Consider the following 21114-nt stretch of genomic DNA (forward strand, 5'->3'; position numbering starts at 1 on the left):
TCACGCTGCCTACCTGCTGCCACACTCACACTGCTCCTCCACACCTCCTCCTGCTGCTGCTGCTGCTGTCTGTCTGTGTTTCCCACTGCCAGGGTACACAGATGATTTACCTTCTGCTGCCACTCTGCCACCAGCTATTACGTCAAACAATAGCTGCTCGCCTACTCCTCCATTCCTCCTCCTGCTGCTGCTGCTGTCTGTCTGTGTTTCCCACTGCCAGGGTACACAGAATTACCTTCTTCTGCTGCCACTCTGCCACCAGCTATTACGTCAAACAATAGCTATATTGGTTGTAAAACCAAAAACCAAAAAACCATTAAAAAAAAAAAAGGTTTAATTTTTCTGAGGTGCCCGGGTTGAAAACTGTGTTGTCCCAGTTGTGTATTGGACACAATGTGGGCTGCACGACCGCTGTCTGGGACCTCCTGTTGTGTTTATTTACAGCCCTGGTATCACCGCTAGGTACCAGGGCTATTATGTCACGCTGCCTACCTGCTGCCACACTCACACTGCTCCTCCACACCTCCTCCTGCTGCTGCTGCTGCTGTCTGTCTGTGTTTCCCACTGCCAGAGTACACAGATGATTTACCTTCTGCTGCCACTCTGCCACCAGCTATTACGTCAAACAATAGCTGCTCGCCTACTCCTCCATTCCTCCTCCTGCTGCTGCTGTCTGTCTGTGTTTCCCACTGCCAGGGTACACAGCATTACCTTCTTCTGCTGCCACTCTGCCACCAGCTATTACGTCAAACAATAGCTATATTGGTTGTAAAACCAAAAACCAAAAAACCATTAAAAAAAAAAAAAGGTTTAATTTTTCTGAGGTGCCCGGGTTGAAAACTGTGTTGTCCCAGTTGTGTATTGGACACAATGTGGGCTGCACGACCGCTGTCTGGGACCTCCTGTTGTGTTTATTTACAGCCCTGGTATCACCGCTAGGTACCAGGGCTATTATGTCACGGCGAGCTGCCTGCCTCATTGACTGCCTGCTGCCACACACTCATCCTCCTCCTCCTGCTGCTGAATTTACCTCCTGCTGTCTTTGTGTTTCCACTGCCAGGGAGCACATACAATGGCGCTTCCAACATGCGTGCGCCCACCAGCTATTTGTTACGCTCAAAAATAGCTGCATTTCTTTAAAAAAAAATTGAAAAGAGAAATACGTGAAGATGATGAAGAAGAAGATGAAAAAGAAGAAGAAGATAAAGAAGAAGAAGATGAAGAAGATGAAGAAGAAGAAGAAGAAGATGAAGAAGAAGATGAAGAAGAAGATGAAAAAGAAGATGAAAAAGAAGAAGAAGATGAAGAAGATGAAGAAGAAGAAGATGAAGAAGAAGAAGATGAAGAAGAAGAAGAAGAAGATGAAGAAGATGAAGAAGAAGAAGATGAAGAAGATGAAGAAGAAGAAGATGAAGAAGAAGAAGATGAAGAAGAAGAAGATGAAGAAGAAGAAGAAGAAGAAGATGAAGAAGAAGAAGATGAAGAAGATGAAGATGAAGAAGAAGATGAAGATGAAGATGAAGAAGAAGATGAAGAAGAAGATGATGAAGAAGAAGAAGAAGAAGAAGATGATGAAGAAGAAGAAGATGAAGAAGAAGAAGAAGAAGAAGAAGAAGATATAGAAGAAGAAGATCTAGAAGAAGAAGAAAGATAAAGAAGAAGAAGAACAAGTATATACAGTAACACTACTGAACAAAATTTAGGACACAACTTCTCTTTCCACATTTTTTTTTAAAGGAACATCCCCACATAATCACTTGCTGTTGTTACTTGGAAAAAAAGATGTTTCTTGCATCATTCACCCTCAAAACAAGTGTTGGAAGCTATTTAAGGCCAATTCGAATAGTCAGCTCGAATAGTGAGCTCGAATACCGACTCGAATAGTGAGCTCGAAGTCCGAGGTCGAATCGAATAGTAAAAATTATTCGACTCGAATATTCGACTGACCTCGAATAATTTACTATTCGAATTCGACCAAACTCGAATTTTAAAAAGGGGTATTTGAGCATCACTAGAGGAGATTACTAGCCAGAGATTTCAGAGGCAGAGGGGAGGAGGGAGGAGGAGAGGAGAGTGAAGTTTTCATAGGCTGAGGGCTGGATATACAGATCAGCTTACCTGTGTGTAATGTAACAAAAAGTACATTGTATCACAGGAATAAATAATCATAAACTGTTGAAGCTGTTTGCAGCTAGATTTTCTGGGTAAACTATCTTAACTTGTGGGATAATGGTTAGCGCTATCCCCTTGCAACGCTGGGTTCACTGGTACAAATCCCAGCCAGGTCAACAGCTGCAAGGAGTTTGTATGTTCTCCCCGTGTCTGCGTGAGTTTCCTCCGGGCACTCCGGTTTTCTTCCACATCCCAAAAACATACAAATAAGTTAAGTGGCTTCCCTCTAAATTGACCCTAGACTACAATACATACACTACACAATACATACATAGACATAAGACTACAGAAAGGATTATATCGTGAGCCCCTCTGAGGGACAGTTGAGTGACAATACAATATAAACTCTGTACAGCGATGCGTAATATGTCGGCGCAATATAAATACTAAATAATAATAATAATAAGATATCTAGACAAGTTACTTGTTATAGTTAGTTTTTCATCTCGGATCCGCTTTAACTTATGATAACTTCTGAAAACAGTGGTTACTGGTGTTAAACCAGACTCCGCCAAGAAGGCTGATAATAACAACCATCTCACAAGACACAAGATACTCCATCGTGTATATGGCAGCCACCAACTTCACTTACTGGTCAGTCAGACAGTGATACATCTGGGGGATTGTTTCTGCTGAGTGATGGCCAAGAGCATTGTTCTCCCCACAGCAAGCATGCTGCGTGTTCTCACTCCAGCACCACTCCACCTCCCGCATGTTGTTAGCCTGCAGGCTAGTAATGTGCTTGTACAGCCTCAGCCTGCAGGCTAGTAATGTCGCCCAAATGATTTGTGCCAATTCCCACCGGGTGACATGCCTCGTACCTGTGTACAAGGCTTAAAGGCTGCTCCTGGCAGATTTTTGTGATGTAAACATTTGCAAAAATAGGCCTGTATTTCAGAACAAAGGCAAAATAAGTAATTTCAGGGCATTGTATTACTGATCAAAGCCTAATTGTAATTAATTTTAAGTACATTTAAATATAAGTACACGAACACTAAAGAATGCTTTATTTGATTTCACAGATGTAATTTATAGAACTCTTCATTACTAAGATGTTTGAACTATTAACATCTTCTTTTTACTAATTATAATAATTTCAGATGAATTTAGCTGTATGTTTTTTGGTTTGCTTTTTTACCCTCATTTATTATTATTTTTCATGATATTCATTTGCTTTTAAGAATATGCACAAAAACAGTGCAGAAGAAAGAAGTCATTGATAGACTGGGCTCTCCGTCGAAGTGGTAGCACCACTCTGAGTACACCTTCTTCCCCATCTCCACTTACATCTCGCAAGCTCTTTGGTCATTGCTTGTCATCAGTCTGTCGTAATGGCAACTTACCTAAGCCAATAATGGTAAGTTCAAGATCCTCTTTTTATTTATTGAAAAAAGCTCAAGGAAAAATTGGCTGAGTTTTAATAATACAGTAGAGTGTATGATACAGTGGAATGCAGAAGTTTGGGCAACCTTGTTAATCATCATGATTGTCCTGTATAAATCGTTGGTTGTTACGATAAAAAATGTCAGTTAAATATATCATATAGGAGACGCACACAGTGATATTTGAGAAGTGAAATTACGTTTATTGGATTTACAGAAAGTGTGCAATAATTGTTTAAACAAAATTAGGCAGGTGCATAAATTTGGGCACTGTTGTAATTTCATTGATTCCAAAACCTTTAATACTAATTATTGAAACTCAAATTGGCTTGGTAAGCTCAGTGACCCTGACCTTCATACATAGGTGAATCCAATTATGTGAAAGAGAATTTAAGGGGGTCAATTGTAAGTTTCCCTTCTTTTTTAATTTTCTCTGAAGAGTAACATGGGGGTCTCAAAACAATTCTCAAATGACCTGGAGACAAAGATTGTTCGCCATCATTAGTGATGATCTGAAGAGGCGATTTCCGATATCGCGTTCATTCCGCCTACCACAATAACGAAATTCTGTTACCGCTACATTCCGGCGGTACAATTTCCGCAATGTTAAAGGGAACCTAATGGATGTTTCCTTTTAAACAAATGTCCAGAATAAAAAAGACTGGGTCTCGACCTGGATTTTAGGCCGATTGGCCAATTTTATTGTGCAGAAACCACAGTGCAAAAGCACAACGTTTCGACCTAGTGGTCTTTATCAAGTGCTTACAGGTACTTGTGCAACAGTCACATATATAGACAATTAAAACACACCCATCAAAGGGCGGGCACATAACTTAAAGAGACAGGCCACATTAAATTAGAATCACAGGAAACATTTTAAATTGTATGCCTCGTTCATGCCATTTGGCGCCAAAGTACCAAGGTCATCAATCCACCTACTCTCCCTGCGTAACAAGGAGATTTGGGGATACACCCCCTCCTGTGAGAACACCTTTTCCAGCACACACCATCTCAAGTCTCCCACTACATGTCCACTACAGACAGGAACAATTCACTACTAGCTAGTAGCTGTCATCCCCCAGCTCTGATCAGGGGACTTCCAAAAAGTCAGCTTATTAGAGCTCGCAGAATTACATCTAGTGATGAGAAGTATGTGACACAATCAAAGAGAATGGTGGGTGACTATGTAGATAGGGGTTACCAACGGGAGGAGGTGGAAAGAGTAGCAGCGGATGTAGCGAGTATGGATAGAAAGCAACTAAGGATTAGAAAAGAGAGAAAGAAGGATTACCAGGAGGGGGTACAGTTCATACTAACGTATGACAATCATGCCACAGATATTAGACGATGCCTGCTCGGGGCGTGGTCAGTGGTGGAAACGGACCCTTTACTTTCACGAATATTTCGTGCTCCCCCTAAAATGGTGTTTAGGAAAGGGAAAAGTGTTAGGGATCAGTTAGTGAGGGCTGACCTAAAGGATTGGAGGAGTGGTGGTGCCGCATGTGTCCCTCGCCGCAGGGGCACTTTCCCATGTATGAACTACCAAAATTGTTCCTCAATTATTCGTGGTGACTATGTCACACACACGACTAAGGGTACAAGGATTAATGTTAAGGGCAGTTTTTCCTGTACTACGATAAATATCGTTTACTTGTTGAAGTGTCCCTGCGGCATGGGCTACGTGGGGCAGACTACTAGGGATGCAAGGAGGAGGATAAATGAACACAGGAGTAATATCAGGAACTATAAAAAGGAGGATACTGAGAAATCAAAGGACAAATTTGAATCTCCTGTGGGCCGTCATTTTTCTGAATGTGGACATGTAGTGGGAGACTTGAGATGGTGTGTGCTGGAAAAGGTGTTCTCACAGGAGGGGGTGGATCCCCAAATCTCCTTGTTACGCAGGGAGAGTAGGTGGATTGATGACCTTGGTACTTTGGCGCCAAATGGCATGAACGAGGCATACAATTTAAAATGTTTCCTGTGATTCTAATTTAATGTGGCCTGTCTCTTTAAGTTATGTGCCCGCCCTTTGATGGGTGTGTTTTAATTGTCTATATATGTGACTGTTGCACAAGTACCTGTAAGCACTTGATAAAGACCACTAGGTCGAAACGTTGTGCTTTTGCACTGTGTTTCTGCACAATAAAATTGGCCAATCGGCCTAAAATCCAGGTCGAGACCCAGTCTTTTTTATTCTGGACTGTTGTTACACCCTTGGTGAATACGGGTGTGGACTGGTTGACTCCCTGGTGCTGAACAATAATTGTGGTTGCAGCATCAAGGTTTTATCTATTCCTTTTAAACAAATACCAGTTCCCTGGCAGTCCTGCTGATAACTTTGGCTTTAGTGGTGGGTGAATCACAATCCTGATTACAAATTTTTTTGGAGCAGCAGGAGTTGTCGTAGGCCATGGGACCTAGAGGTGGTTTCACAGCAGTTATTATAATTTTTTTGGAGCAGCAGGAGAAGTTGTAGGCCATGGGACCTACAGGTGGTTTCACAGCAGTAATTACATTTTTTTTGGAGCAGCAGGAGAAGTTGTAGGCCATGGGACCTAGAGGTGGTATCACAGCAGTCATTACATTTTTTTGGGGAGCAGCAGGAGACGTTGCAGACCATGGGACCTAGAGGTGGTTTCACTGCAGTCATTATAATTTTTTTTGGGAGCAGCAGGAGAAGTTGTAAGCTATGGGACCTAGAGGTGGTGTCACAGCAGTCATTACAATTTTTGGGGGGAGTAGCAGGAGTTGTCGTAGGCCATGGGACCTAGAGGTGGTTTCACAGCAGTCATTACATTTTTTTGGGGAGCAGCAGGAGAAGTTGCAGACCATGGGACCTAGAGGTGGTTTCACAGCAGTCATTATAATTTTTTTTGGGAGCAGCAGGAGAAGTTGTAAGCTATGGGACCTAGAGGTGGTTTCACAGCAGTCCTTACAATTTTGGGGGGGAGCAGTAGGAGAAGTTGTAGGCCATGGGACCTAGAGGTGGTTTCACAGCAGTCATTCTAATTTTTGGGCTGAGCAGCAGGAGATGTTGTAAGCTATGGGACCTAGAGGTGGTTCCACGGCAGTCATTACAATTTTTGTTTGGAGCAGCAGGAGTTGTCATAGGCCATGGGACCTAGAGGTGGTTCCACGGCAGTCATCACAATTTTTGTTTGGAGCAGCAGGAGTTGTCGTAGGCCATGGGACCTAGAGGTGGTTTCACAGCAGTCATTCTAATTTTTTTTGGGAGCAGCAGAAGTTGTAGACCATGGGACCTAGAGGTGGTTTCACAGCAGTCATTACAATTTTTTTTTTGGAGCAGCAGGAGAAGTTGTAGGCCATGGGACCTAGAGGTGGTTTCACAGCAGTCATTATGTTTTTTTTTTTGGAGCAGCAGGAGAAGTTGTAGGCCATGGGACCTAGAGGTGGTTTCACAGCAGTCATTACAATTTTTTTGGGGAGCAGCAGGAGTTGGTGTAGGCCAAAAACATAGGGTTAGGATAGGATATAACGTCAGACAGCTGCAAAAGCTGCATTTTTATGATCTTAAAATGCAAAAATATGTGATGATAGTGATAGGAAGCAGAGTTTGAGAGGGAGACCATTTGAGGCTTGAAAAACAGCAACATTTTTATTTAGTCTGTCTAATCTTCATCATGAATCAGTGAGAGGGGCCTTGTAATTATCACTGATCCATAACTCTAATAGATGTACAGAGGCGCCAACAGGATAAAAAATACTAAAATGTTTAAAACATTCGGGTGACGGCGGTGGACCAGCCACTCAAAAATGGACTTGATGCTGTCACCTGAGAAACAAACAAAGAAAGAAACAACCTCTGTTAAAGTACAGAGGTGACAAGCGTGTATTGGACCTATACGTGTGTAATACTCCCATTGTTGAATGCCTGATGAAGCGGGGTTTTGCCCATGAAACGCGTTGCAATATTGTTCGTGGAGTATGTGAATAAATTGTTTGTTTCTCAAGTGACAGCATCAAGTCCACCGCCGCCACCCGAATGTTTTAAACATTTTAGTATTTTTTATCTTGTTGGCGCCTCTGTACATCTATTAGTCAAGATATCCACCCTTGGTGGAAGGGTGACAAACCCTCTTTTCCTTCTTCAGAGAGCGACATCTTAATCCTGAGTGGGGACAGGTCTAATCTCCCCACCTGCCTATACAGTGGTTACCTGAGCAGTAACCCATGTTTGTGAGTATAATACTTACTAATCATTTCTCCCTCCTTGATCCAATACATACAACACTATATTGGGCTCTTGGTTTCTCTCTTTATGATCCATAACTCGTTCATTTTTATGAACGTTAGTATGTCCACATTGTCTGTGGACAGACGGGTTCGTTGGTCGGTGACCACCCCACCTGGGCATGCAAGAACCTCCAGTGCATACTGAGCGAGTTCAGGCCAGGTATCTAGTTGTTTTGTCCAGTAATCCATGGGGTCATCATTACTCTCCATATTGTCTGGAGCACTGGCCGACCCCAAATAATCATTCACCATACGGGCCAGCTACTGGCGGTGACTACTTTGCCCGCTGGTGGTGCTGCTGCTACAAGGAGTATCTGGCATTGGCTGATAAAATTCCTTCAACATACTCAGCAGGTTCACAGATTGGCTAGTGGTGCTGCTGCTGGGAGTGGGACCACCAGACCTTTGCTGAGTATGATGAGACTTGGTAGCTTGGGCGCGGGATACAGGTGCAGGAAATGCATCTTCTACCCAACCAAGAAGGGCATCCTGAATGTGGCTCATCTTGGTGTTTGCTTGGGAGGGGGGTATGAACTGCCGCATTTTCCCCTTGTACCGGGGATCTAAGATGGTGGCCACCCACATGTCGAGCCTTGATTTTAAAGTTTTAATCTGTGGGTCCTTATGGAGCCACTGGAGCATATGCGCAGCCATAGGGAAGAGATGTCTGCCATTAATCACATCTTCCTGGCTGTCAGAACTGTCGTCATGCTCCAGCTCCACATCAAAATCTTCTTCCCACCCCCGGACAATGGGCTCTTCCGCTTCCACAAGCTCTGCCTCCTCATCCAGGACTAGAGCATGCTCACTCACTCCCCCACTTGACTGACCACTGTTCAGTAGGGCTTCTTCCCCCTGCTTGAGTAGTTTGGCAAGAGCCTTGTCCAGCATGAAGACAAGAGGGAGCACTTCTAATATGCTGCAGTGCTCTTCACTGACCAATTTTGTTGCCCGCTCAAACGACTCCAAGACTTTACACACCTGTTAAATCAGCTGCCACTGGCCCCCAGTAATGTAGTCCAGTGGCCCTGTTCTGGAGGAAGATGTCTGAGACAGGTATAGCCTGACCGCCATTCACTGCTCCCACAACCTCTCGAGCATGTGGAGGGTGGAGTTCCACCGCGTTGGACAATCAGAAATAAGCCTGGGCTGCGGCAGGCTATGGCGGCGCTGCAGCAGTTTCAAGGCCGGAGCGACGGATGTGGGCTGACACTTTTGGTGCTGAGGCCAAAGCGTCCTTCAACCCATCAAAAGTGCGTAAGCACTTCTGGACTACAAGGTTGAAGACGTGGGCCAAGCAAGGTAAGTGACGATATTACCTGAGCCGCGTGCCTGCGACGATCCAGGCGCTTCCGGCTTGTGGTCCACGGGCCCCCCCATCGCCGGGTGTGCGCAGGTGCAGACGATCCAGTCACAGAGCGGGTGTACGCGTCACGGGGTACGTCTCTCCCATACGGCCAAACGGCAGGCGTTCCGGAAGTGACGTGGCTGCAACTATATATGGGCTTCCGGAACTTGGGCTTTCGTGGAGAAAAAGGATGGGGGGCTCAGACCCTATATTGACTACAGGGGTCTGAACAAAATAACAATAAAAAACTGGTACCCTCTCCCGTTAATTGATGATTTGTTTGGGGAGGTCTCTGGGGCTCGGGTGTTCACTAAGCTAGACCTTAGGGGGACTTATAACCTTATCCGTATCCGCCAGGGGGACGAATGGAAGACTGCATTCAGCACTCATGATGGGCATTACGAGTACTTGGTGTTGCCCTTCGGACTCTGTAATGCCCCTGCAGTCTTCCAGGAGTTCGTCAACGACATTTTTAGGGATTTCCTGGGGAGATTTGTCATCGTCTACCTGGATGACATCCTTATCTGTTTAACATTCCTTTCCAAACACCGTGATCATGTCCGGGCAGTGTTGCAAAAGTTGAGAGAGCGCCAATTGTATGCCAAGTTCGGGAAATGTACATTTGAGGCCCGTCAGGTTCCCTTCCTGGTGTACGTTATTTCAGAATCAGGGTTAACAATGGATCCAGCCAAAGTTTCGGCAGTTCTCAACTGGCCACAACCAATTGATTTAAAATCCCTTCAGAGATTCCTAGGTTTTGCCAACTTTTACAGGAAGTTAATTGCAGGATTTTCTATTAAAGTAGTACCCATAACCGATTTGACCAAAAAGGGAGCTGATTCTAGTCAGTGGTCCCCTCAGGCTCACCTCGCTTTTAAAGCACTGAAAGAAGCCTTCTGCTCTGGTGCGCCCGGATGTCACATGTCACTTCATTATTGAGGTAGATGTGTCTGAGCTTGGGGTAGGAGCGGTGCTCTCTCAATGTGCTGGTACCCCTGAGAGGCTGCATCCTTGCGCCTTTTTCTCCAAAAAGTTCTCCCCCGCAGAGCGGAATTATGACATTGGGAATAGGCACTGGCTAGAAGGGGCAGCATATCCAGTCACGGTATTCACAGACCACAAAAATCTGGAATACATTGAGGCTGCTAAGAGGTTGAACCCCAGGCAAGCTCAATGGGCCCTGTTCTTCTCCCGATTTAAATTCACCATCAAATATAAGCCTGAGTCTAAAAATGTTAAGGCGGATTCCTTATCCCGTTATTTCCGTTCAGAGCAATCTGAAAGTCAGGTTCCAGAACCCATTGTGCCTGTCCACTGTATTGTTGCAGCTGCCACTAGTTCCGGTTCAGATGAAAATCTAATGGAGACTCTTTATCATTTTCAAGGTGACGCTCCTTTGGGAAAACCTGCAGATCGTATTTACGTTCCCCCTCAATGGAGACTCAAGGTGCTGCAACACTTACATGAGGACAAGACTGCCGGTCACCCTGGCCAAGCCAAGACCCTGGAGCTTTTATCTGGTCTGGTGGCCGTCCATAGCACGGGACTCAAAAGCATTTGTTAGCCCATGTTCCACTTGTGCGCGCAATAAAGTTCCACGGACCGCCCCAAGTGGTCATCTTCAACCTTTACCCGTACCATCTAAACCTTGGACAGACTTGTCCATGGACTTTGTTGTGAACTTGCCATCATCCAAAGGGTATACTGTCATCTGGGTAGTGGTAGACCGTTTCAGCAAAATGTCTCATTTTGTTCCACTAAATAAATTACCTTCTGCAAAAGAATTTGCCGACCTTTTTATTACCTATATCTTTCGTCTCCATGGGATTTCTGAAAGGGTGGTCGCCGATAGGGGAGTTCAATTCGTCTCTCAGTTTTGGCGTTCGTTCTGTTTTCGTGCGGGTATCGCATTTTCCTCAGGCTTGAATGGTCAGACTGAGAGGACAAACCAATCATTAGAACAGTACCTGCGTTGCTTTGTGTCTGACAATCAGGAGCAGTGGGCGGATTACCTACCCTTTGCAAAGTTTGCCGTTAACAACCAGGTTCATTCCTCGACGGGCATGTCCCCATTTCAGGTGGTTAATGGAATGAATCCAAAATTCTCTCCTCTCTCAGGACCATCAATCAGGACTGATTGGGACATATGTCAACCCCGTTCGAGAACCGAAAATCGGAGGTTCGGGCCATATCTAGTGATAGCGTGATATTAGTCACTGCTAGGCGCTGTGTGTGAGTTTGTGCTGAACACTAACTGTTTTCTGTACATTTTACTGTGTATCAGTGCTGGTCGTAATGGAGAAAGCTACGCTTACGGATCATTACGCGTAATTTTACGCTATTACGCATTACGAAATTACGCTTACGGCATAGACATTCAATTTCGGAACATGTCTGTAATTACGCATAGCAGTTACGCAATTACGCGTAAGTATACCGTAATTCAGGTTATTACGTTATAGGCTTACGCGTAAAATCCTACTAGCAATTAATGCGTAAGGTCATCCTGCCAAGCGGAAAAGTTGACGCATGGATCAATGTTAGGTAGCCGCCGACTTTAAGGGTTAATAGCAAAGCCCCCTTAAGTGCTAAGAGCCTCAAATTTGGAGAATATATTAAGGAGATCAGAAGGAATAAGAGGAAAAAAATTTTTTTCAAAAAGACCTTATAGTTTTTGAGAAAATCGATGTTAAAGTTTCAAAGGAAAAATATATACATTTAAAAACCCGCCGACTTTAACGGTTAATAGCAAAGCCTGCTTAAAATTTAGGAACACCAAATTCACAGGGTATATTAAGGGGATCAGTGGGAATAAGAAGAAAACATTTTTTTCAAAAAGACCTTATAGTTTTTGAGAAAATCGATTTTTAAGTTTCAAGGGCGAAAATGTCTTTTAAATGCGGAAAATGTCAGGTTTTTTTGCACAGGTAACAATAGTGTTTTATTTTCATAGATTCCCCCAAATGGGAAGAGTTTTACTTACTTCGTTCTGAGTGTGGGAAATATAAAAAAAAACGACGTGGGGTCCCCCCTCCCAGACCTCTTTAACCCCTTGTCCCCCATGCAGACTGGGATAGCCAGAATGCGGAGCACCGGCCGCGTGGGGCTCCGCACCCTGACTATACCAGCCCGCATGGTCCATGGATTGGGGGGTCTCGGAAGGGGAGGGGCAGCCAAGCTTTCCCCTCCCCCTCCGAGCCCTTGTCCAATCCAAGGACAAGGGGCTCTTCTCCACCTCCGATGGGCGGTGGAGGTGGAGGCCGCGATTTCCTGGGGAGGGGTTCATGGTGGCATCTGGGAGTCCCCTTTAAAAAGGGGTCCCCCAGATGCCCACCCCCCTCCCAGGAGAAATGAGTATAGAGGTACTTGTACCCCTTACCCATTTCCTGTAAGAGTTAAAAGTAAATAAACACACAAACACATAGAAAAAGTATTTTAATTGAACAAAAAACATAACCACGAAAAAAGTCCTTTAATATTCTTAATTAACCATTAATACTTACCTGTCCCTTTAAAAGCCAGTTCCCACGCAATATCCTCGGAAATATACTAATCAGTTACAATGTAACAAAGTTATTACAATGTAACAACTTTGTTACTTTGTAACACCACCGCACCCGACGTCACTCGCCGCTCACCCGCCAGCCGCCGCATACACGCTAGTCCCCGCTGGCTCCCGCCGTCCACTCCGCCCACACCTGTCACCCATATACATGCTGGCACCCATGGGTGCCAGCATGTATATAGGTGACATGTGGGAAAGGCGGGGAGGGCAGCGGAGCCGGCGGGGACTTAGCGTCCCTTCACCCGACAGAGCTCTGAGCTATATTAGCTCAGAGCTCTCGAAAGCATCTTTGTATTTGGGCTCCAAGGAGCCCCATTGGTCCTTAGCAGACCAATGGGGTTCCTTCTGATTTGAAGGAACCCCATTGGTCTGCTAAGGACCAATGGGGCTCCTTGGAGCCCAAATACAAAGATGCTTTCGAGAGCTCTGAGCTATATAGCTCAGAGCTCTGTCGGGTGTGCAGGACGCTAAGTCCCGCCGGCTCTCGCTGCCCTCCCCGCCTCTTACTACGCGATTACGGCAGACTGTGTAATTTCAATGGGAGTTTACTGTCTTACGCGTAATTTGTTACGCGTAAAACGTAACCCCGGGGTCTACGCGTAATTAATTACGCGTAATACCGTAACCTTACACGTAACGCTTACGGTGCATTTGTAGTGAATTACGATGCGTAATTACGCTAATGCGTAATTTCGGCCCAGCACTGCTGTGTATGACTCGGCTCGTATATTGACTACGCTCCTGCCCGATCCCTATATTGCTGTCCTGGCCTGAACTCTGACCTCCCATCTGCCTGATCCCTCAGTACTGTTTTTGATCCCAAGTGTATGACCCGGCCTGAACTTCTGACTACCCGTTTGCCTATCCCATAAACACTGTATCGATATCCTGTGTATGACCCGGTCCGAACTCTGACTATCCGTCTAGTTGCCATAATCCCGTGATTTCCACTGTATATCTCCCTCGGGGGGATTCTGGCTTCCCCTGGGTTTGGCACAACCTGGGTGGCACTGCTGTGTCATTTGGTCCGTCATGGCCAGCAGGCCATCACAGTAAGTGAGTGTAGCCACCTTCAGAAATAGCGGCCAGAATGTTGGCACAATTATCAGACACCACTACACCTGTCTCCAGTTTTTCGGGGGGAAAGCCACTGCCGAAATCTGATCCTGTAAGACTGCTAGGATTACAGATCCGGTTTGCCTGTTCTCGTCCATGGATTCAAATTTCAGCACTGCTTGGCATCGATGGTGCTGCAGACCAGTGAAGGAGCGAGACCACTTGCTGGGAGGCTCAGCAATGGTGGACTGGCCTTGGAGAGAACAGGTAGCAGAGGGAAGTAGAACAGGCCTCCCCTTTAACCCACGTGGTGGCACCACCAGCTGAGATGCCCCAGATCTTGCCCCCTTTTCAGCACCATGGAGGGTGACCCAATGGGCGGAAAAAAGTTAGATACTTTCCCTGCCCATGCCTGCTGCTCCAGCCATCCATAGTGAAGTGCACCTTGCCACCGAAAGTGTGATCCATAGACCGGCCGACACACTTCACATTTTGCTGGCGAAGGGCAGGGATAGCTTTCCTGGCAAAATAATGGCGACTGGGGATCCGCCATTGTGAAGCAATACTGTTCATCAGTCTGCGGAAGGGGGCATAGTCCACAAACTGGTAGGGCAGCAGCTGTTGGCCCAACAGCCTTGCCAGGAGTGCAATGTTTTTTTACAACAAATGGATCAGTTGCAGGGAGCATCTGCTTCCTCTGCAACATTTCTGGCACAGAGGCCTGACGCTGAAACACTGGTGATTCAGAGGAAACCAACAAGGGTGATGATGAGGTGCTTACCGAGGTCTGGAGCCCTCTTCCAGCCTGGCATGCAGAGGGATTTGAAGTAGAATGGGACTGAGCAGGTTGGATAGGGACAGGAGGACGACTAGAAAAAGAAGAGGAGGGGCCTGTTGCTGCTGCTTTTCCTCCCCCCATCTTATTGTAATTCTTTACATATTCGAACTCCCGTCTGTGGTGGACACGCAGATGGCTTATCTGCCCTGAAGTGCCAAACCCGCTTCCCGATTCATCCTCTGCAAGAACAGTAAAATAATTCCATGCAGGGGACATGCGTGCACACGGAACAGTGGTGCGACCTGTTCTAGCACATCGACGTGCAAACACATGCAAAGTGCAAAGTGCCATGTGCAAAGTGCAAACACATGCAAAGTGCAAACACGTGCAAAGTGCAAACACGTGCAAACACGAGCAAAGTGCCACATGCAAAGTGCAAAGTGCCACGTGCAAACACGTGCAAAGTGCAAACAAGTGCAAAGTGCAAACAAGTGCAAAGTGCAAACACGTGCAAAGTGCAAACACGTGCAAAGTGACACATGCAAACACGTGCAAATTGCAAAGTGCCACAGGCAAACGTGCAAAGTGCAAACACGTGTAAAGTGCAAACACGTGCAAAGTGCCATATGCAGCCACGTGCAAACACGTGCAAAGTGCAAAGTGCCACAAGCAAACACGTGCAAAGTGTAATTACGTGCAACGTGCCATGTGCAAACACCACGTTGCCGCGTTTGCCACGTGCAAAGTGCAAAGTGTCACGTGCAAAGTGCCACATGCAAAGTGCAAACACGTGCAAAGTGCAAAGTGCCATATGCAAACACGTGCAAAGTGCCACGTGCAAAGTGCCATGTGCAAACACGTGCAAAGTTCCATGTGCAAAGTGCCACGTGCAAAGTGCCACGTGCAAAGTGCCACGTGCAAACATGTGCAAAGTGCCACGTGCCACACTCAAACACGTGCAAAGTGCCACGTGCAAAGTGCCACGTGCAAAGTGCCACGTGCCAGGTGCAAACACGTGCAAAGTGCCACTTTGCACGTGGCACTTTGCATGTGGCACTTTGCAAGTGTTTGCACTTTGCACGTGTTTGCACTTTGCATGTGGCACTTTGCAAGTGTTTGCACTTTGCACGTGTTTGCACTTTGCACGTGTTTGCACTTTGCACGTGGCACTTTGCACGTGTTTGCACGTGGCACTTTGCACGTGGCACTTTGCACGTGTTTGCAAGTGGCACTTTGCATGTGGCACGTGTTTGCACGTGGAACTTTGCACTTTGCACGTGTTTGCACTTTACACGTGTTTGTACTTTGCACATGTTTGCCCTTTGCACGTGGCCCTTTGCACGTGGCACTTTGCACTTGGCACTTTGCATGTGGCACTTTGCACATGGCACTTTGCACGTGGCACTTTGCACTTTGGACTTTGGACACAATGTGGGCTGCACGACCGCTGTCTGGAACATAGGCCTGATGTTAATTAACAGCCATTTTTTGGGGGGGGAGATTTTAAGCCCCCACATCATCAATTAGTGTTCCCCTTTGCAAAATAATGATGATATATGCCTCATTGACCCTAAAACCCTTTTTAAAGCAATTTAAAGGGCACTTCCGGTTTTTCTATCCAGATATCCGAATTCGGCCAGATATCCTGGATACTGGGGTCAGATATCCGATTCGGATCCGGATTGGAAAATTTTGAACTCGAATATCCGACCCGGATCGGATATCTGGGTATCCGGATCCGAATTAGTTCCAGTTAGTGAAAAATGGTATTCGAGCACCACTGCAGTTTAGGTTAGGTTAGGGATTAGAGAATAGGAGGATTACTGTGTTATTGTGTAGTTAGTGTTGTAGTACTGCAGTCAGTGCTAGCTAGTAGTTGTTAGAGTAGTAGTACTACTGTGTTAGCTTTCTACAGAACTGCTGTGCTGTGAGCAGTGCCAGTGTGACAGTTAGTGTGCACTAGTGTCTTCTCCTCTGCTGTCTGACTCTCACTCGGCACATGTCACGTGGCTCTTGGCACGTGTCATGTGCCACTTCGCATGTGTCACGTGGCAGTTGGCACGTGTCACGTGGCTCTTGGCACTTGTCACTTGTCACGTGTCACGTGGCATGTGCCAAGTGCCACGTCACATGTGCCAAGTGACACGTGCCAAGTGCCACATGCCAAGTGCCATGTGACATGTGCCAAGTTCCAAGTGCCACAACTGGCATGCTCCTGGCACACGTGACACCTGCTGCTGCTTTGCCCTGCTCCTGCTGCCTTTGCTGCTCCCACCGCCAGGGTGCCGCTGTGCTGATACCACCTATATTTAACCCAAAACACAATTGCGGCATCATTTTTGGGAGGTGTCTGGGCTAAAAACTGTCATGTCCCAGTTGTGCGGTTGGACTTTTGACACAATGTGGGCTGCACAACCGCTGTCTGGAACCTAGGCCTGATGTTAATTGACAGCCAATTTTTTATTTTATTTTTTTTGGGGGGGGGGGGAATTTTAAGTCCCTACATCATCAATTAGTGTTTCCCATTAAAAAATAATGATGATACATGCCTCATTTACCCTAAAAACCCTTTTAAAAGCAATTTAAAGCCCACTTCCGGTTTTTCTATTCGGATATCGGAATCCGCCCGGATAGCCCGGATAATGCGTTCGGATATCTGCATGAACGTGGATATCTGCAAGTTCGGATTCGGATATCCGATCCTGATATCTGGGTATCCGGATCTGGATCAATTCGGATTTTGAAAAGTGGTATCCGAACACCCCTGTTGTTAACCACTTCCCGACCGCCGTATATACAATTGGCGGCCGGGAAGTGGACGCCGCAAGGACCGCCGTATTGACAATTGGCGGCGGTCCTTGTATGGGCATGGGCGGAGCGATCGCGTCATCCGTGACGCGATCCTCCGCCTCCGCCTGGCGCCGCTCACCCGCCGCAACATCCCGCCGGCCATACGGAAGCGCCGGCGGGATGTTAACCCGACGATCGCCGCATACAAAGTGTATAATACACTTTGTAATGTTTACAAAGTGTATTATACAGGCTGCCTCCTGCCCTGGTGGTCCCAATGTCCGAGGGACCACCAGGGCAGGCTGCAGCCACCCTAGTCTGCACCAAGCACACTGATTTCCCCCCCCCCCTGCCCCAGATCGCCCACAGCACCCATCAGACCCACCCCTGCCCACCCCCCAGACCCCTGTTTGCACCCAATCACCCCCCTAATCACCCATCAATCACTCCCTGTCACTATCTGTCAACGCAATTTTTTTTTATCCCCCCCCCCTGCCCCCCGCTCCCTCCTGATCACCCCCCCACCCCTCAGATTCTCCCCAGACCCCCCCCATGTACTGTATGCATCTATCCCCCCTGATCACCTGTCAATCACCTGTCCATCACCTGTCAATCACCCGTCAATCACCCGTCAATCACCCCCTGTCACTGCCACCCATCAATCAGCCCCTAACCTGCCCCTTGCGGGCAATCTGATCACCCCCCCCACACCAATAGATCGTCCGCAGATCCGACATCAGATCACCTCCCAAATCCATTGTTTACATCTATTCTCTCCTCTAAACACCCACTAATTACCCATCAATCACCCATCAATCACCCCCTATCACCACCTGTCACTTTTACCTATCAGATCAGACCCTAATCTGCCCCTTGCGGGCACCCAATCACCCGCCCACACGCTCAGATTGCCCTCTGACCCCCCCTTATCAATTCACCAGTGCATTAATTACATCTGTTCTTCCCTGTAATAACCCACTGATCACCTGTCAATCACCTGCCAATCACCTATCACCCATCAATCACCCCCTGTCACCCCCTGTCACTGCCACCCATCAATCAGCCCCTAACCTGCCCCTTGCGGTCAATCTGATCACCCACCCACACCATTAGATCGCCCGCAAACCCGCCGTCAGATTACCTCCCAAATGTATTGTTTACATCTGTTATCTTCTCTAAACACCCACTAATTACCCATCAATCACCCATCAATCACCCCCTATCACCAACGGTCACTGTTACCTATCAGATCAGACCCTAATCTGCCCCTTGCGGGCACCCAATCACCCGCCCACACGCTCAGATTGCCCTCAGACCCCCCCCCCCCTTATAAATTCGCCAGTGCATTAATTACATCTGGCCTTCCCTGTAATAACCCACTGATCACCTGTAAATCACCTGCCAATCACCTATCACCCATCAATCACCCCCTGTCACTGCCACCCAACAATCAGCCCCTAACCTGCCCCTTGCGGGCAAACTGATCACCCACCCACACCAATAGATCGCCCGCAGATCCGACATCAGATCACCACCCAAGCACAGTGTTTCCATCTATTCTCTCCTCTAAACACCCACTAATTACCCATCAATCACCCATCAATCACCCCCTATCACCACCTGTCACTGTTACCCATCAGATCAGACCCTAATCTGCCCCTTGCGGGCACCCAATCGCCCGCCTACACGCTCAGATTGCCCTCAGACCCCCCTTATCAATTCGCCAGTGCAATATTTACATCTGTTCTCCCCTGTAATAACCCACTGATTACCTGTCAATCACCTATCAATCACCCATCAATCACCCCCTGTCACTGCCACCCATCAATCACCCCCTGTCACTGCCGCCCATCAATCACCCGCTGTCACTGCCACCCATCAATCAGCCCCTAACCTGCCCCTTGCGGGCAATCTGATCACCCACCCACACCAATAGATCGCCCGCAGATCCGACGTCCGATCACCTCCCAAGTGCAGTGTTTACATCTGTTCTCTACCCTAAACACCCACTAATTACCCATCAATCACCCCCTGTCACTGCTACCTATCAGATTAGACCCCTATCTGCCCCTAGGGCACTCAATCACCCGCCCACACCCTCAGAATGCCCTCAGACCCCAGCCCTGATCACCTCGCCAGTGCATTGCTTGCATCTATTCCCCCCTCTAATCACACCTTGAGACACCCATCAATCACCTCCTGTCACCCCCTAGCACACCTACCCATCAGATCAGGCCCCAATTTGCCCCGTGTGGGCTCCTGATCACTCGGCCAAACCCTCAGATCCCCCTCAGACCCCCTTCCGATCACCTCCCCAGTGCATTGATTGCATCTATTTTCCCCTCTAACCACCCCCTGAGACACCCATCAATCACCTCCTGTCACCCCCCTTGCACTCCTATCCATCAGATCAGGCCCAATACAACCTGTCATCTAAAAGGCCACCCTGCTTATGACCGGTTTCACAAAATTCGCCCCCTCATAGACCACCTGTCATCAAAATTTGCAGATGCTTATACCCCTGAACAGTCATTTTGAGACATTTGGTTTCCAGACTACTCACGGTTTTGGGCCTGTAAAATGCCAGGGCGGTATAGGAACCCCACAAGTGACCCCGTTTTAGAAAAAAAGACACCCCAAGGTATTCTGTTAGGTGTATGACGAGTTCATAGAAGATTTTATTTTTTGTCAAAAGTTAGCGGAAATTGATTTTTATTGGCTTTTTTTCACAAAGTGTCATTTTTCACTAACTTGTGACAAAAAATAAAATCTTCTATGAACTCGCCATACACCTAACGGAATACCTTGGGGTGTCTTCTTTCTAAAATGGGGTCACTTGTGGGGTTCCTATACTGCCCTTGCATTTTAGGGGCCCTAAACCGCGAGGAGTAGTCTAGAAAACAAATGTCTCAAAATGACCTGTGAATAGGACGTTGGGCCCCTTAGCGCACCTAGGCTGCAAAAAAGTGTCACACATGTGGTACCGCCGTACTCAGAAAAAGTAGTATAATGTGTTTTGGGGTGTATTTTTACACATACCCATGCTGGGTGGGAGAAATCTCTCTGTAAATGGACAATTGTGTGTAAAAAAATCAAACAATTGTCATTTACAGAGATATTTCTCCCACTTATCATGGGTATGTGTAAAAATACACCCCAAAACGCATTATACTACTTCTCCTGAGTACGGCGGTACCACATGTGTGGCACTTTTTTTTACACCCTAAGTACGCTAAGGGGCCCAAAGTCCAATGAGTACCTTTAGGATTTCGCAGGTCATTTTGCGACATTTGGTTTCAAGACTACTCCTCACGGTTTAAGGCCCCTAAAATGCCAGGGCAGTATAGGAACCCCACAAATGACCCCATTCTAGAAAGAAGACACCCAAAGGTATTCCGTACGGAGTATGGTGAGTTCATAGAAGATTTTATTTTTTGTCACAAGTTAGCGGAAAATGACACTTTGTGAAAAAAAACAATTAAAATCAATTTCCGCTAACTTGTGACAAAAAAATAAAAACTTCTATGAACTCACCATACTCCTAACGGAATACCTTGGGGTGTCTTCTTTCTAAAATGGGGTCATTAGTGGGGTTCCTATACTGCCCTGGCATTTTAGGGGCCCTAAACCGTGAGGAGTAGTCTTGAAACAAAAATGACCTGTGAAATCCTAAAGGTACTCATTGGACTTTGGGCCCCTTAGTGCAGTTAGGGTGCAAAAAAGTGCCACACATGTGGTATCGCCGTACTCGGGAGAATTAGTATAA

At 46.7% G+C, this 21114-nt stretch overlaps 1 protein-coding gene across 1 annotated transcript in view; it reads left to right on the top strand.

The window, feature by feature from the left end:
• LOC137527192 (rho GTPase-activating protein 20-like) overlaps positions 1 to 21114 on the top strand; it is a 275894-nt gene that overhangs the window by 190647 nt on the left and 64133 nt on the right. Inside the window, exon 10 of the mRNA XM_068247674.1 lies at positions 3354 to 3529. Coding sequence (XP_068103775.1) covers positions 3354 to 3529 — 176 coding nt within the window. The remainder of the gene's footprint in view (positions 1 to 3353; positions 3530 to 21114) is intronic.

This window comes from Hyperolius riggenbachi, chromosome 8, assembly GCF_040937935.1.
Source record: "Hyperolius riggenbachi isolate aHypRig1 chromosome 8, aHypRig1.pri, whole genome shotgun sequence".
NCBI classification, from domain to species: domain Eukaryota; kingdom Metazoa; phylum Chordata; class Amphibia; order Anura; family Hyperoliidae; genus Hyperolius; species Hyperolius riggenbachi.